Here is a 14,477-nt window from a genome sequence, read left to right on the forward strand (position 1 = left end):
AGAATAATAATGCACATTGTATCAGATATAACTGCAGTCCAAAATGCATTATTTGAATGCTTAGCCAAAGAGATTGCTTTAATCAAGATTTAAACAGAGAGAGTGTGTCTGAACCCCGGACAATATCAGAAGGCTATTCCAGAATTTGGGAGCCAAATGCAAAAAAGCTCTACCTCCTTTAGTGGACTTTGTCATCATGGTAGAAGATTAGTTAGGTATGCAGGAGCTAAATAAAACGTTAAGGGCCTTATAGGTAAGTAATAATATTTTGTAACTGATATGGAGTTTAATAGGTAGCCAGTGCAGAGACTGTAGAATTGGGGTAATATGATCATATTTTCTTGACCTGGTAAGGACTCTAGCTGCTGCATTTTTGACTACCTGTAGCCTGTTTATTGAAGATGCAGGACAACCACCAAGAAGTGCATTTTAATAGTCCAGTTTAGAGGTCATGAATGCATGAACTAGCTTTTCTGTATCAGAAACAGGTAACATATTTCGTAGCTTGGCAATGTTTCCGAGATGGAAGAATCCTGTTTTTGTAATATGGGAAATATGGTTTCCGAAAGACAAGTTGCTGTCTATTATAATATCCAGAATTTTGACTGTAGAGGAAGTAACAGTACATCCATCTAGTTGCAAACTGTAATCTATGAGACACTATGTACTGTTTTTTGATTCCATAAGTAACATCTCTGTCTTGTCCGAATTTAATAGGAGAAAATTGTTGGTCATCCAGTCTTTTACATTTTTAACACACTCTGTTAGCTTAGATAATTTAGAAGTTTCATCTGGTCTTGTTGAGATATGTAGTTGAGTATCATTAGCATAACAGTGCATACTAATCCCGTATTTTCTAATAATATTACCAAGGGGCAAAATGTATATTGAAAATAGCAGAGGACCTAGAACAGATCCTTGTGGCACTCCATATTTTACTGTTGATAAATGAGTTGACTCCCCATTTAAATAAACAAGGTTGTACCGATCGGACTGGTAGTTACTAAACCATCTTAAAGCCTGTCCTTGAATACCTGTATAGTTTTGTAATTGATCTATGAGTATGTCATGATCTATGGTGTCGAATGCAGCACTAAGATCAAGTAAAACTAGCAATGAGATGCAGCCTTAGTCTGACGCAAGAAGCAAATTATTTGTAATATTTACAAAAGGGCAGTTTATGTGCTATGGTGAGGCCTGGAACCTGACTGAAAATCTATTGCCACTGTAGGTCAGTGTGACCTACATTGGCAATAGAGGAAAGAGTTTTGATGAGAAAAAAATCAGGAAGAAGAAAACAGAAGCAACTCTAAAACCAATGAGTTTCAGTTGAGTTGTGAGTTTAAATGATACTATAAATGTATATCTTTATTGAGAGCATTATAGGACTAATTTGTAGATGTTTTTCTTTATGGTCACATGATCCAGAGGAACAAGGAAGCAAAAGTATTTTTCCAAGAAATATGTTCAGCAGCTGCTCAAAACAGTTTGTTACAGTATACCTGGAAAATAGAGTGGAAAAAAATCCTCATCATGAGGAAACTATACGGTCATAACATCAATACATTGACATATCAATGATCTTTTAACACAGTGAATCTAAATAATAAGATGACATATATTACCACACAGTGTGAGTGGCAAAGAGGACAATTGTTTGGCTTCTGTTTACAGGAAAAAGTTAACCAGTAAAAATCCATAAAACAGTAGCATAAAGTCAATAGAAGCTGGGCAACCAACCAATAATAAATGGCACCATCATCCTGGACCAGGGTGTGGTTTTTACTAATTCACACCTGTGAAAATATGACATAATTACAGCTCATAAACGAGCCCTATATAAGAGCGGAGGAGGGCCACGGAACACATTGGAAGCTGCTGGATTGGTCGCATTTTGACATCGTATCGAAGCAAATCTCATTCTCTGTGGCATATTTTACTGTTTTCTCTCCATCATGAAGTGCCTGATCACACAATTCTGGATGTTGGCTCTGCTGGTCTCCCAGGCTCAGGTAAATACACATACATCCATCAAAAACTAGTGTGTTTTACATTCACACTCGATGTTGTCATCTTATAATATAATTATGTGTTATTAAAATATGTGTGACCAGATGGTCTTGAATAAAATAAGATGAAGTGAAATTCTGATAAGCATTTATCAAAGCTGTATGAGTTAACTTTTTGGGAAAATAAAATATAATATAATATAATATAATATAATATAATATAATATAATATAATATAATATAATATAATATAATATAATAATTGTGTGGTTTTCCATTGAAAAAATGTCCAACCCCCCCCCCCCCCCCCCCCAAAAAAAAAAAAAAACAAAAAAAAAAAAAAAAAACAGCAAGGAAGGATTTAATAAAACCTGTTTTTAGAAGGTTTATTTTGAATTATTTTTAATTCTGGTTTTAACCAGAGATCTAACAAAATGTAGTGACATTATTAAAAAAAAAAAGTCTACACAATTGCTATTTGAAATTTAAATCTATTCATTAGAGTCTATGGAATAAGAAAAAAATAGACTTCTGTAGTCTTTTTTATTCAAACAATTATACACATTTTTGCATTTAGATATAGAAGAACTTTGCCTGTTGAATATTAAAAACAAAAGAACAAACAAAAAAATCTGGATTTCCATGTCTGCCATGCAAATCAACTGTTCCTGCTCATCTCCAGACTGGATCTCTTCTCTCCAGATTCATTAATTGCAGATTCAATTATTAGATCTGACAGCATTATTATTATTATTATACCTAGACGTTTTTGGGGGATCAAACTGTAACACCGTGTGTCCCAACCAGACGTGACGCGACAAAACGTAGCTATCTTTTCCAACCACCCGCGACAGCGACACATGACAATAATAAACGCCACAGAATTCTATTTTAGAAGTCGCAGCAGGAACAACATACAAAATATGACAGTGATAATCTCAAGTAGCCTAATGATTATGTTTTATTCAATGTTAAAAGTGTCTAATGTGAGATTGAATATTAGTTTGCGTGATCTTTATAGCCATAGTTAAAGCAACAATGGATATTTCTACCTCAGGTCTTTAAAATAAATTAAGCTAAAGCAAGCTTACGCTAAGACTGTGAACTCACCGCGAAACAGCATCCGTAACAAAGACGGTATCACTCACTCTTTTTAAACTGTTTTTCAGTCCATTCACATTTGAATCATCTATTTTCAGTGTCCACTTTTCTTTACTTAGCACCTGCCATGTTTTTGCCGTCACTTCGTACATCTACACTGGACAAAGCATTGCAAATCTTTTTTTTTCAGTTTTGTGTCAGCACGTCATAAATGGAACGAGTCAGCAGTTTCCTCGGGGATTGAATTTTAATGCCAAATTATTTGAAATTAGCGCGGGCTGCCTATTGAGGAACCCTGCTCTATATATATATATATATATATATATATATATATATATATATATATATATATATTAATAAGTATTCTACAATATTGAGAATGGTAGGGAAGGGAAGTTTCACAGCAATGAAATCTGAGGAACAAACACTGTATTGTGTTTTATTTTTAACATCTAAAATTGGCATTGGTTAATAACCTTTTTAATTGTTCTCTAGGCTAATGTGACAGTGGCAACAACTGATAATACTTCAAATACATCTTCAACCATTCTGTCAACAATTAATGCAACTTTAGTTACAAGCACAGAACCAACAACTTTGCAAACAAGTGTAGATTCTACAACTACAACTACAGCTCAACCCACTGTGCCAACAAGTGTAGATTCTACAACTACAACTACAGCCCAACCCACTGTGTCAACAATTTATACTACTTCACATACTTCAGAGACAACTCAACCCAATTGGACAACTTCGCATGTAAGTGTGAAAACTTCATCAGATCGGCTAACCACAATTTGGACGACTACATCATCCAGCAACTCACTGACAGTTTCCGTCATCAGCTATACTCTATCCATCCTGCTTTACATGCTGTTGAATTGAGCATTACCTGATTCAGCCCTGGACTAAAAAAAAAAGCAAACCCTGACTGTTTAACAAAGAACTGTAGTATATAAGTTATAAATGAAGGTATAGACTGTTATATCATTATTATTATTATTATTATTATTATTATTATTATAACCAGTATATGACTATTACATTTGTAGTAGTATAAGCCAAAACTTAACAGCTCATGCTGAAATGCTTGAAATAAATTAGCTTTGATGACAAATTTAAACTATTTCTATGGATGAATTTATGAAATTTGCTTTTAAATGACATTTTATTCAATGAATGAGAAAAAGATGTGACTGTTGATGTATTTAATGTTTAAGAAAGTGAGCTTTTTCTGGACTAAAATAGGTTAAACAAAGTCAGTCAATTCCTTTTACTCAGTTTATGATATCACCCTGGGGAACCTTTATTTTAACCTTTGGCTAAGAATCAAACAAATGAGTCAAGCAAGATCTACAAGATCAGAATGTCAGATAATCTAGCTGACCATGTTTCTGGTTCAATAAGTTTACTAGTCTGATACTGAAGAGGGGGTTCATGTATTTTTCTGGTCACAAAAATATGACGATCAAAAACAACATGTGTATATATATAAACACACACATATATATATATATATATATAATGTATAGGCCTATACTGTATATTAGTGCTGTCAAAAAATGAATCGTGTTGAATTACATCCAAATAATTTTGTGTATATTATGTATATATAAATACAAACATATTAAAAATGTTGTTTACATATTAAATATAAAATGTAAGAATGTATTTATATATATATATATATATATATATATATATATATATACATATATATACACATATACACACACACACACATGTAAGTATTTTCATAAATACTGTATGTGTGTGTATTTATATAGCCTATACATAATAAATATACACAGTACACAAACATATTTTATTAAAAAAAATAATAATTAATTGATTAATTGCGATTCGTTGTTTGACGCAAGCACTACACACACACACACACACACACACACACATATATATATATATATATATTAGGGGTGGCACGGTTCAACTTTTTCACGGTTTGGTGTGTTTCACGGTTTTAGATTCATGGTTTCGGTACAGTTTGGTATGTGCTATGTTTATGGAAAAACTATACTTTCAAAAAAATAAAATAAGAATATTCTATCTATCTCTTTCCAGTTGAAGTTTGTCACGAAGCTACTTCCGCATTTGTCCACGACACTGTTGTCCCGTGGTTTCTACGTCAGTAAAGGCGGTAACAGGGCAACTAACGTTGAAAATGGGAATTTTCTCATGATTTACAAGTAGTTGAAAACATTAGAGATATTGTTAGTAATCAGCTGGACAAAATATATAACACTAACCTAGTGGTTTTTGGATATTTTACTGCAAATATTTCACAAATTGTACCATTAAATGCGTTTAGTTTATGAACACATTAACGTGTGCTATTCAGGTCTCATCTGTGAGTGCGCGCTATCGGCACCCGATTAATGACGAAAAAAATGACTGCTCATATTCCGACATACTGCATTCGCATTGAACAAGAGTGAATGATTTGTCCACGTTTTTTTCTCTCATCGCTGCGGCACCCAGGGAGCAGCTGGGGGTTCGATGCCTTGCTCAAGGGCACCTAAGTCATGGTATTGAGGGTGGAGAGAGCACTGTACATGTACTCCCCCACCCACAATTCCTGATGGCCCGAGACTCGAACTCACAACCCTTCGATTGCTAGTCCGAATCTCTAACCATTAGGCCACAACTTCCCCACGATATAGATGACAAAATTCTGAAATGAAAAAGTAATGAAAATTATGAGAAAAAAAGTCATAACTGACATAAAGATGAAAATTGTGTTATTTAAACTACATTGCTTTCCACATGGATACATAAAGTACAGTGCTGCAATTCTCAGTTACATTTTATTTCTTTATTTATTTTCAGACACAAGGCTTTTGTTTAACAGCAATTAAAATGAATGGAATGATTTCACTGAATGCACATAAATGTTTATCATTTGTGTCATACACAGTATTACTTCTAATCTTCTGCACGACATATAGCCAACAAACCCTGCTGGAGTTCACCTTTAAACTGCTTCTATTGAAAAAAAGAAAGAAAACAATAATAATGTTGGTGAAATGATGGTGAAGTTATAAAGATGTGTGTGTGTGAATGGAGACCTGTAAGGCTGTGTACAGTGAAGTTCCTGTTGACTGAAGGTATGCAACTCTAACTCTCAGTAGATCCTCCTCACTGTGAGCCACCATCACACCCTGGACCACCGGTGCCTTCAGAGTACAGGACAGAGTATCGGTCAACACATATCTATAGCTGAGAATGATACAGTGTATCGACAAGCAGTGATCTCAATATCCATGTAATGTTGTTTAAAATAACTTGCTGTTTTGCATTTGCAAGTGCTGTGCATGGATCTAGCTTATTGTATTCAGGAATTAACATAATTTTATATTGATACATACCTGCCATGCAAAACAATGTTTATACTAATAAGTAAGTTTATACTAGTATTTGTAACTGTGTACACATAAAACATTTTCTATGATGACTGAGACTTTGAATTTGAATTAAGCTAATTTAATTTTTTTTATCCACTAACCTTATACAAAACCCTCAAATAAACCTTTTTGTATTTTAGGCCAACACATAGATGATTTTAGGTTTTACTTTACTCTTAGTTGGGATATTTGGTGCCCTTGGTTGGGATATTTGGGATATAAATGCTGGTAAAATCTGATCATGCACACAGAAGTTTTAAAGTAGATAATTTAGTAGCAGCATCAATTAATGCTTAAGATATTTCTAAAACAAAACAAATACATCGTACTTTCATAGTTTGGATCCGTTGTGCCAAGAATAAATTCTGGTTCTGTATACATCGTACTGATGAGAAAAAGAAAAAAGATCAATTGCAAATGTTTTGTGGCTTTACATTAACTGATCATTACACATTAAGCACACAAGCATTAATACATCCTCAAACACACATAAACCAGTTTTACCTAGAGTCTTTAAGCCCTTTTTCAGGTCTCCAGAGATGAGCCCTTTAAAATGTCCCTCTAAAGCATCCTCCACTGTCTGGCCTTTCTCAAACTCCAGTTTTTCAAGCACTAAAGTAGAAATAACGTTACTGTTCACACACATTGGAAATATTTGTCAATGTCAGCCTTACAAATACCATACAAGAAGGCTTAAACAGTACAGATGGATATGTTCCAAGGATTTGCATGTTACAAGTGTGTATGATACAGGAAACACCAACCTTTCCAAACACTAGAACTACCAACAATAGATATAAAACTGTAATAATGAAACTATCTGAAACATCTCATGCACATTTCCCAACAAATTTGTCTCTGAAATTATAGCTCAGAAACACACACACACACACACACACACACACACACACACACACACACACACACACACACACACACACACACACACACACACACACACACACACAAGCACTTGCAACCCACCAGTCCTGAGATGGTCTGGGTTTCTTGTGGTGAGTATTTTGATCCAAATATCAGCTGCAGGTTTCTTGTTTTTCAGCTCCTCAGATAAAGACTGTAAAACAAAATAGAAAAAAAAAATTATACTGATTTCAATCACACAATTCAATCAGGTATATGAAATATGCATCTTATCGGAGTTGAATTCTAATAAAAGTCTGTTTATCTGTCAACCCTGTGATCTAAATCTGAAATTCCTATAACCAGATCCTGCTTCCAATGTCATCTAGAGGTCTCAGTAGGGGCAGTTGCAGTACAACATATCAAACAAAGAAAAGTCAACATCATGGGCACAAGTGTTTTTGCTAGATTCAACCCCTACGCAGTTCCCAGTTGCGTTGTTTAAACAGCAAATGCATTTGCACCCATTTGTGCGCCCATGGGCGTGCTGGTCTAAAAAAGATCTGTGTTCAGGCGCATTGTTGGTGCGGTGCTATTTTGAGGAACTGAAATTAGACTGTGGCAGACCAACTCATTCCTGGTCTAAAGTCTGGCTCAATATTTTTTCTTTGTTTTTTAAAGAGTGCATTAGTAATATGCGCCTATAGGCGGGTGCACAATACTCGTACACTTTGCTTATTCCATACGCACGTGCATGCGCTGACCGTTAAACTAGCAAGACTGGATTTGGACACGCACTGACAGAGGGCACCTGTGCCGAGTGATTTAGACCATGGGCTTAGAACATTAAAATAGTGCCCCAGAGGTTAAACGTTCATTAACTAAATCTCCTAATATGACATGAAAGCAGTCACGGGAGTGCAGGGTGACTTGAGAGCACTTGAAATCTTTTAAAAGAACCATTCATCCTAAAATGACAAATCTGTCGTAAATGTATATGGACTTACTGCTGTATCCTGGTCAATCATTTCTGGCCCATTATCTTTCTGATAAAAGAGAGAGAGAGGGAAAAAATACTGAGAGAATGAGCATAATTACTAGCACAAGATACTGACATAGCCTATGATGCTGTATCAACAAAGTAAAATTGGTGGTGATAAATATTTAACTGCGATTCAAGACAGGAGGCATCACACTTCTTACCTGCAACAATGCCACAATGAGCTTTGAAAAATCTCCACTGGTTTCACTTATCAAGTCTTTCTCCAAATCCCGCTTATACTCTGTTAGAGTGACAATGTTGAAACATTCAAACACAGACTATAGAAACCTATATGCAAAGCTTTAAGTGTGAGCAGGGTTAAATGTGAGACGCTCCAAAAAATGAGGCATTTAATTGCATTAATTAAATTAAACATTTTTCCATTTTGAGAATAATTCCTAAAGCACCTTGATTGTATGCAGCCCTGATGTCAGAGAGCTGCTGTGGTGTCCTTGTGCACAAAATCTCTAAAAGAGTTTCTTCATCTGTACCAGCACCCTGGACACACACAAAAAATGAATACAGTCTGAATGGATACTGAACTATAATGAACTGTTTGCTGATGATCACCCACACAGTCATGTAATTGCATACTCATAGCACTATAGATCTAGCACTATACTAGTGATTAATGCCAAACCTCCATGGCTTTGCGTAAGCGATAGGCCTCAAACTGCTCTGGTATCATCATCAGTCCAAGTATCAGAGACTGCAGATCACCAGAAAGAACCTTCTTCAGACTTGCGTCCAATTCCTGTAGCACACACACACACACACACACACACACACACACACACACACACACACACACACACACACACACACACACACACACACGATCCACTGTTATGTCACACATATCACACACACATTTCTGTAATATGATAAGGATTATCCATTGACTTTTATTGATTTTATACTGAGTTAATGATATTTCATATCCTCTAAACCAAATCCTCACAAGCCTTTCTTTATTTTTAAATGTACATTAAGACATTATTTAAAGTGTTTAGTATGTTTATAAGGGCATTTTCCTGATGGGAATTATATGTGATACTAATTTTTACTATCCTTGTGGGGACATTTGGTCACTTCTTATAGTAACTGGCCTCTAAAGAACACAACCTGAACGCCACCCACAGACAGACTAGCTTGTGATGATTTGGAGATGAATTTGTTTCTGATTTACCTTTTGTGAGAAATTCTTGTATGCCTGGGCAAGAGATCGTCTCTGAGCATTACTGCGATTGGTTAGTATTCTCACAATTGTGCTCACATCTTTAACAGAAATATATGGTAGTTTGAAATAACTTTTAAGTACAAAGGAATACTAGCAGATTGACTTTTACTACCACAATCATACCCCATGAGCATTTATATAGCTGTACCTTTCTTCTCCAGTGCAGTGTGTAGGACTGTAATATCTCTCTCGGGACGAAAATTTGGGAAGGGCCGCACAGACCCCAGGGTGCCCCACCACATGCCTTCAGACTGTGGGATTATAAAAAAAAATAAAAAAAAATAGGCGAGGGACGATGGAGAATGTAGAAGAAAAGAATCCTGATTTAGAAAAACAAAGGGATTGAGATGATTCGGAGTTTCAGAGAAAAATGTACAGATGAAAACATTCACCGTAAGTAGAGATGTTTCCTGTGACTTAGCTTCTGTCTCCATGACAGGAAAAGGACGTTATGCACAAGCTGTGCTGAAAAAAAAAAATAAAAATTTCACTAATAAAGTTTCACATTTACTTTCACAATAACACAATGAATTATGGATGACATTTTAAAGACCGAAAAAAAGACAAAAATAATAAAAAGCACATTGTTCTCCAAGAAATAGTGTAAATAAATACATTTATTTCTTTTAGCAAAAATAGAGAAATTATTAAACAATGAAATTAACTTCATTCTCACTTAAAATATCAGTGCAAATTTAATTGAAATCAGCTATGATCCTTCTTAAAAAAAGGAAAGCAAATATGTTTAGAAGAAATTTTAGTTTACCTACTTAAAAAAGACTATTTAGGTGAAGATTAGTTAAAGTAGTTAACCTGCTGAAGACTTAGAATTGAAGGGTCCGATGAGATTTCAGTCTTTCTTTCTTCCTTTTTTTTTGGTGACTCCTGGTCTGCCCTTTCAAATAGTGCAAGATGAAAACTCACGGTTTTAAATCGTTATTGAGAAATAAATGGCACCCATACGCCGTATTTCTCAGGCTCGCCTGCTGCAAGAAGTACAAGATGTCTCAAACCAAACAAGCTCTCAATAGCTTAGGTCAGATCAGATATCCCATGGGTGTAACCTTGACTCCACACACAAGAACTTTAAAAACCTGCGTAACTGGAAGACTCAATTGACTAGATTGCTTCCCAAAACAACCATTTCTGAATTACCAAGATTCTTAGAAAGAGAACTCTCAAATTAGTAGATGTAAATTTAAACAGAGTTCGACGGTAGTTGCTAAACGCTGCATTAAAACAGGTTGTAATTTGAGAAATGTGTGAACGTGTTATTAATGTCAACAAAGGCGTTAGTGGAGCTGAACTTGAATGTGACGACTGTGTACATAAACTCAAGTCAAATGTTGAAAATATCACGAGAATTGACCTCCACCTAAAAGAGCAACATCATCAGGTGTGGCGTTTGATTTGTAAACCTGAACATACAAAATGGCATCAGTACAAGCATCTGCATACTTGTCATTCATCAGCAGCCATAATCAGACATCTTACACGCAGCAACCACGCAACTCTTGACCTCGCCACTCCAGTCCGAAACTCATGAAACTCATTAAAACTACACAATAACAAAAATATGACAATGCAAGTTGTTTTTGATGAACAGTTATACAATATTTACACAGATACTAAAACTTCAATAGCCAACATTGAGGTAAAAAATTGTGAATTCCGACATGATTATTATTTTTTACAGTTTTATTACAAAATTAAAGCCACTCCCTGTTACATATTTCACATTGTGCTTTGAAAATAACATTTATACATAAAGTTTCCTGGTTGTCCAAACACATGGCAACTTTTTATTGACTGACATCAGCACACTTGAAAAAAAACAAAACAGTGCAGACCGAAATCTGCAAGGATCAGCTCCAGTACTTTTGCAATGACTATAATCTTATTGCAGGCATTGATATTAAAGCTTACATATCAGAATATACCCAGTCTGTCAAATGTTTATAAAAAATAACCGTTAGCTTGTAAACAAATATAATGAGCAGAAAAAAAAGAATGCTTCGAAAGATTCATATACGATGATGAGATTTTCATGTGATGCAAGGGAAAACAAAAAAAAAGGTTTTTGAGTGACTTAACCACCAGCACCATCATTAGTGTGTAAATAACCTGTAGGTAATATGTTTTATTCAAATTATTTGCAAATAAAACACATCACAGGCGAGAGATTTACATTTCAAGAACACTAGCATGTTAAATGATATCTGACATCTACTTCTTTCTCATTTTTAAATCACAATACATTGATCCATTTGATCTATTATACAGTCTCTACTGACACGAGAAACTTTTCCTGTCCAGCATCTTCTGATTGTATGTAAGCATGACTCAGAGCAGAGGTCCCCTAATAGTATACTGTATCAGATCATAGACAGTGTTTGTGTTGTTGGGGCAGGACGAGTGGGTGGAGTCAGAAGGAGAAGGGGGTCAGATGAAGGAGAGACAGGGCGAGATCAAACGAATTCCAGCTCCCACTGTTGGCTGGCATGTTCCTCGTTCTCTTCTCGAATCACTAAGTGTTGTTTGTCGTATTGCTTACCCCCTGTAAAAAAGAGTAATTATATTGCTGGAGAATGTTTTTTGTCTCTTTAGTAGTTGTCAAATAACATGGATATGGAAATTTGTTGCCAAAATCATGATTTTTAGGTCTAAATCCACATATTTATAAAATTTATATTTAAAATTACTGTTTTCTATTTTAATATATGTTTAAATTTAAAATATTTAAAATGTCATTCATTCCTGTGATGTCAAAGCTGAATTTGCAACAGGCATTACTCAAGTAATGACTTTTCATTGTCACGATCCTTCAGAAACATTTTGCTATGCTGATTTTCTAGTTGAGAAACTTTTCTTATTTTCAAAGTAGAAAACAGTTGTGCTGCTTAAAGGGTTACTCCACCCCCAAATGAAAATGTTGTAATTAATCACTTACCCCAATGTCCTTCCAAACCTGTAAAAGCTTAGTTCGTCTTCGGAACACAATTTAAGATATTTTGGATGAAAACCAGGAGGCTTGTGACTGACCCATCAACTGCCAAGTAACCTGCACTGTCAAGGTCCAGAAAAGTATGAAAGACATCGTCAGAATAGTCCAGCTGCCATCAGTGGTTCAATCTGAATTTTATAAAGTGACGAGAATACTATGTGTACGCGAATAAAACAAAAAATAATGACTTTATTCAACAATTCGTCTCTTTTGTGTCTCTCCGCATCACCATAGCGCCATTTTGGAGAACATCCGCTGAATGCAAACTGCGTACGCTTTTCTGTATCAGCCGCGACAAAAGGATATGTTTTCTACATGTGGTTAAGCTTTGACTTGCATGAAAACAGTGCATCTGTGCAGCGCGGCTGACACAGAAGAGCGTAAGCTGCTTGCGTTAAGCGGAAATCCTCCAAAATGGCGCTACAGTGATGGGGAGAGATATAGAGGTTTTTTTTTTCTTTGCGTACAAAAAATAATCTTGTCGCTTCATTAAACTCAGACAGAACCACTGATGGCAGCCGGACTATTCTGACAATGTCTTTCATACTTTTCTGGACCTTGACGGTGTAAATTACTTGGCAGTCCATGGGACAAGCCTCCCGGTTTTCATACAAAATATCTTAAATTGTGTTCTGAGGACAAACAAAGCTTTTATGGGTTTGGAACGCCATGGGGGTAAGTGATTAATGACAAAACTTTCATCATGGGGTGGAGTATCCCTTTAATATTTCTTATTAATAAATATATAATATAAATATATTAATATATAACTTTTTTGTAAAAAAGTTTACATCTCTACTGACAATTTTTATTAATTTAATGTAGCCTTCCTGGTTAAAAGTATTCATTTCTTGAATGAATCAAGTATTGACCCCAAACTTTTGATTATTTCTCAAACTCTCTTTAATGATAGCTAACATAATTAACAAAAAACTGAATGCATAGTAAATATAAAAGTATATAAAGTTCAGAATATTGATATTCTATTGATATTTTTAATGTATTAATAGGAATGATAATAATGATAATGGTAATGATGGTAAATAGTAAACAAATAGCAATCTTATAAATAACTAGAATGTACATTTCCTGAAGAAAATGTGAGTGGTGCTTGCAGTGGCAAAACTCGGCGCCCTGTAGCCACCCATGATGCCTGTGTGATGATGTGGAGCCATGATATAAGTACTTTATATTGCTATATGGTTGCTAGGGTGCTCTATATGGTTGCTATGGTGTGGCTATATAGTTTATGGGGTGTTATTTAAAGACTATTGGCCAGCCTGAATCCAAAAAGCCAGAGTCAGTGTTTCTGTATTGTTATTTTGCTGATATATAGCTTTTAAATGTAGCTAAACAGTTGCTAGGGTGCTAAAAGTGGTTGCTAGGGCATGGATATTAAGTTGTCAGGTCACTACATATGGACTGCTTGATAGGCCGAGTCAAATGAGCCCACTCCCAAGCCTCTATGTCTTTCTGATCCAAAGAAATAAGGTCAGATAATTTTTCCAATGTTAAGTCTATGGGATATTTTTACACATTTTCTTCGTCCGCTGTACGAATATCGTATGTCAGATTGCTTAGAAAAGTCATAGCACACCTCTCCTCAATAAGCCGCACGTTTTGACATCTCATTCATGGGTCTGTGACAAAAAATGCGGGAGGAGTAGCGCGCCAAAGTTTTGTCAAGGCGAATAGTAATAGTGATGCCTGCACCACTAATAAAATAAAATAAATAATGAGTCATAACAGACAGTAGTAAAGCTTGTGCTTTGTACATAAAGCACTAAACTAAATCTCA

At 35.3% G+C, this 14,477-nt stretch overlaps 2 protein-coding genes across 6 annotated transcripts in view; both read right to left on the reverse strand.

Moving 5' to 3' along the window:
- Positions 1 to 5,942: 5,942 nt before the first annotated feature.
- LOC132144711 (annexin A2-like) lies at positions 5,943 to 11,218 on the reverse strand. 5 transcript variants are annotated; one of them, XM_059555266.1, is made up of 14 exons: positions 11,094 to 11,205; positions 10,489 to 10,658; positions 10,068 to 10,140; positions 9,824 to 9,926; positions 9,625 to 9,713; positions 9,076 to 9,189; positions 8,843 to 8,933; positions 8,597 to 8,676; positions 8,401 to 8,439; positions 7,517 to 7,607; positions 7,037 to 7,144; positions 6,862 to 6,917; positions 6,197 to 6,304; positions 5,943 to 6,113 (listed from the first exon to the last, which is right to left on the reverse strand). In XM_059555266.1, exons 3-14 carry the CDS (start codon positions 10,107 to 10,109, stop codon positions 6,054 to 6,056), a joined length of 981 nt encoding a protein of 326 aa, XP_059411249.1. In that variant the 5' UTR covers positions 10,110 to 10,140; positions 10,489 to 10,658; positions 11,094 to 11,205; the 3' UTR covers positions 5,943 to 6,053. The 5 variants fall into 5 exon arrangements, with proteins under 5 accessions (XP_059411249.1, XP_059411248.1, XP_059411250.1 ...); XM_059555265.1 differs by having other exon boundaries at positions 10,489 to 10,661; positions 11,094 to 11,200; XM_059555267.1 differs by lacking the exon at positions 7,037 to 7,144 and having other exon boundaries at positions 10,489 to 11,093; positions 11,170 to 11,218.
- Positions 11,219 to 11,783: 565 nt separating this feature from the next.
- Positions 11,784 to 14,477, reverse strand: part of LOC132145285 (uncharacterized) — a 40,655-nt gene continuing 37,961 nt past the window's right edge. Inside the window, exon 22 of the mRNA XM_059556174.1 lies at positions 11,784 to 12,232. Coding sequence (XP_059412157.1) covers positions 12,144 to 12,232 — 89 coding nt within the window. The 3' untranslated portion in view covers positions 11,784 to 12,143. The remainder of the gene's footprint in view (positions 12,233 to 14,477) is intronic.

This window comes from Carassius carassius, chromosome 8 (genome assembly GCF_963082965.1).
Source record: "Carassius carassius chromosome 8, fCarCar2.1, whole genome shotgun sequence".
Taxonomy (NCBI): Eukaryota; Metazoa; Chordata; class Actinopteri; order Cypriniformes; family Cyprinidae; genus Carassius; species Carassius carassius.

What these genes read in the sequence shown, in the direction of transcription:
- LOC132144711 (XM_059555266.1), bottom strand. Translation starts at nt 10,109, where the DNA reads ATGGAGACAGAAGCTAAGTCACAGGAAACATCTCTACTTACG. An exon ending in AACGGATCCAAACTATGAAA is followed by an intron (nt 6,305 to 6,861) that starts GTACGATGTATT and finishes TGTACTCTGAAG; the next exon opens with GCACCGGTGGTCCAGGGTGT. An exon ending in CACTGTACACAGCCTTACAG is followed by an intron (nt 6,114 to 6,196) that starts GTCTCCATTCAC and finishes TTTTTTCAATAG; the next exon opens with AAGCAGTTTAAAGGTGAACT.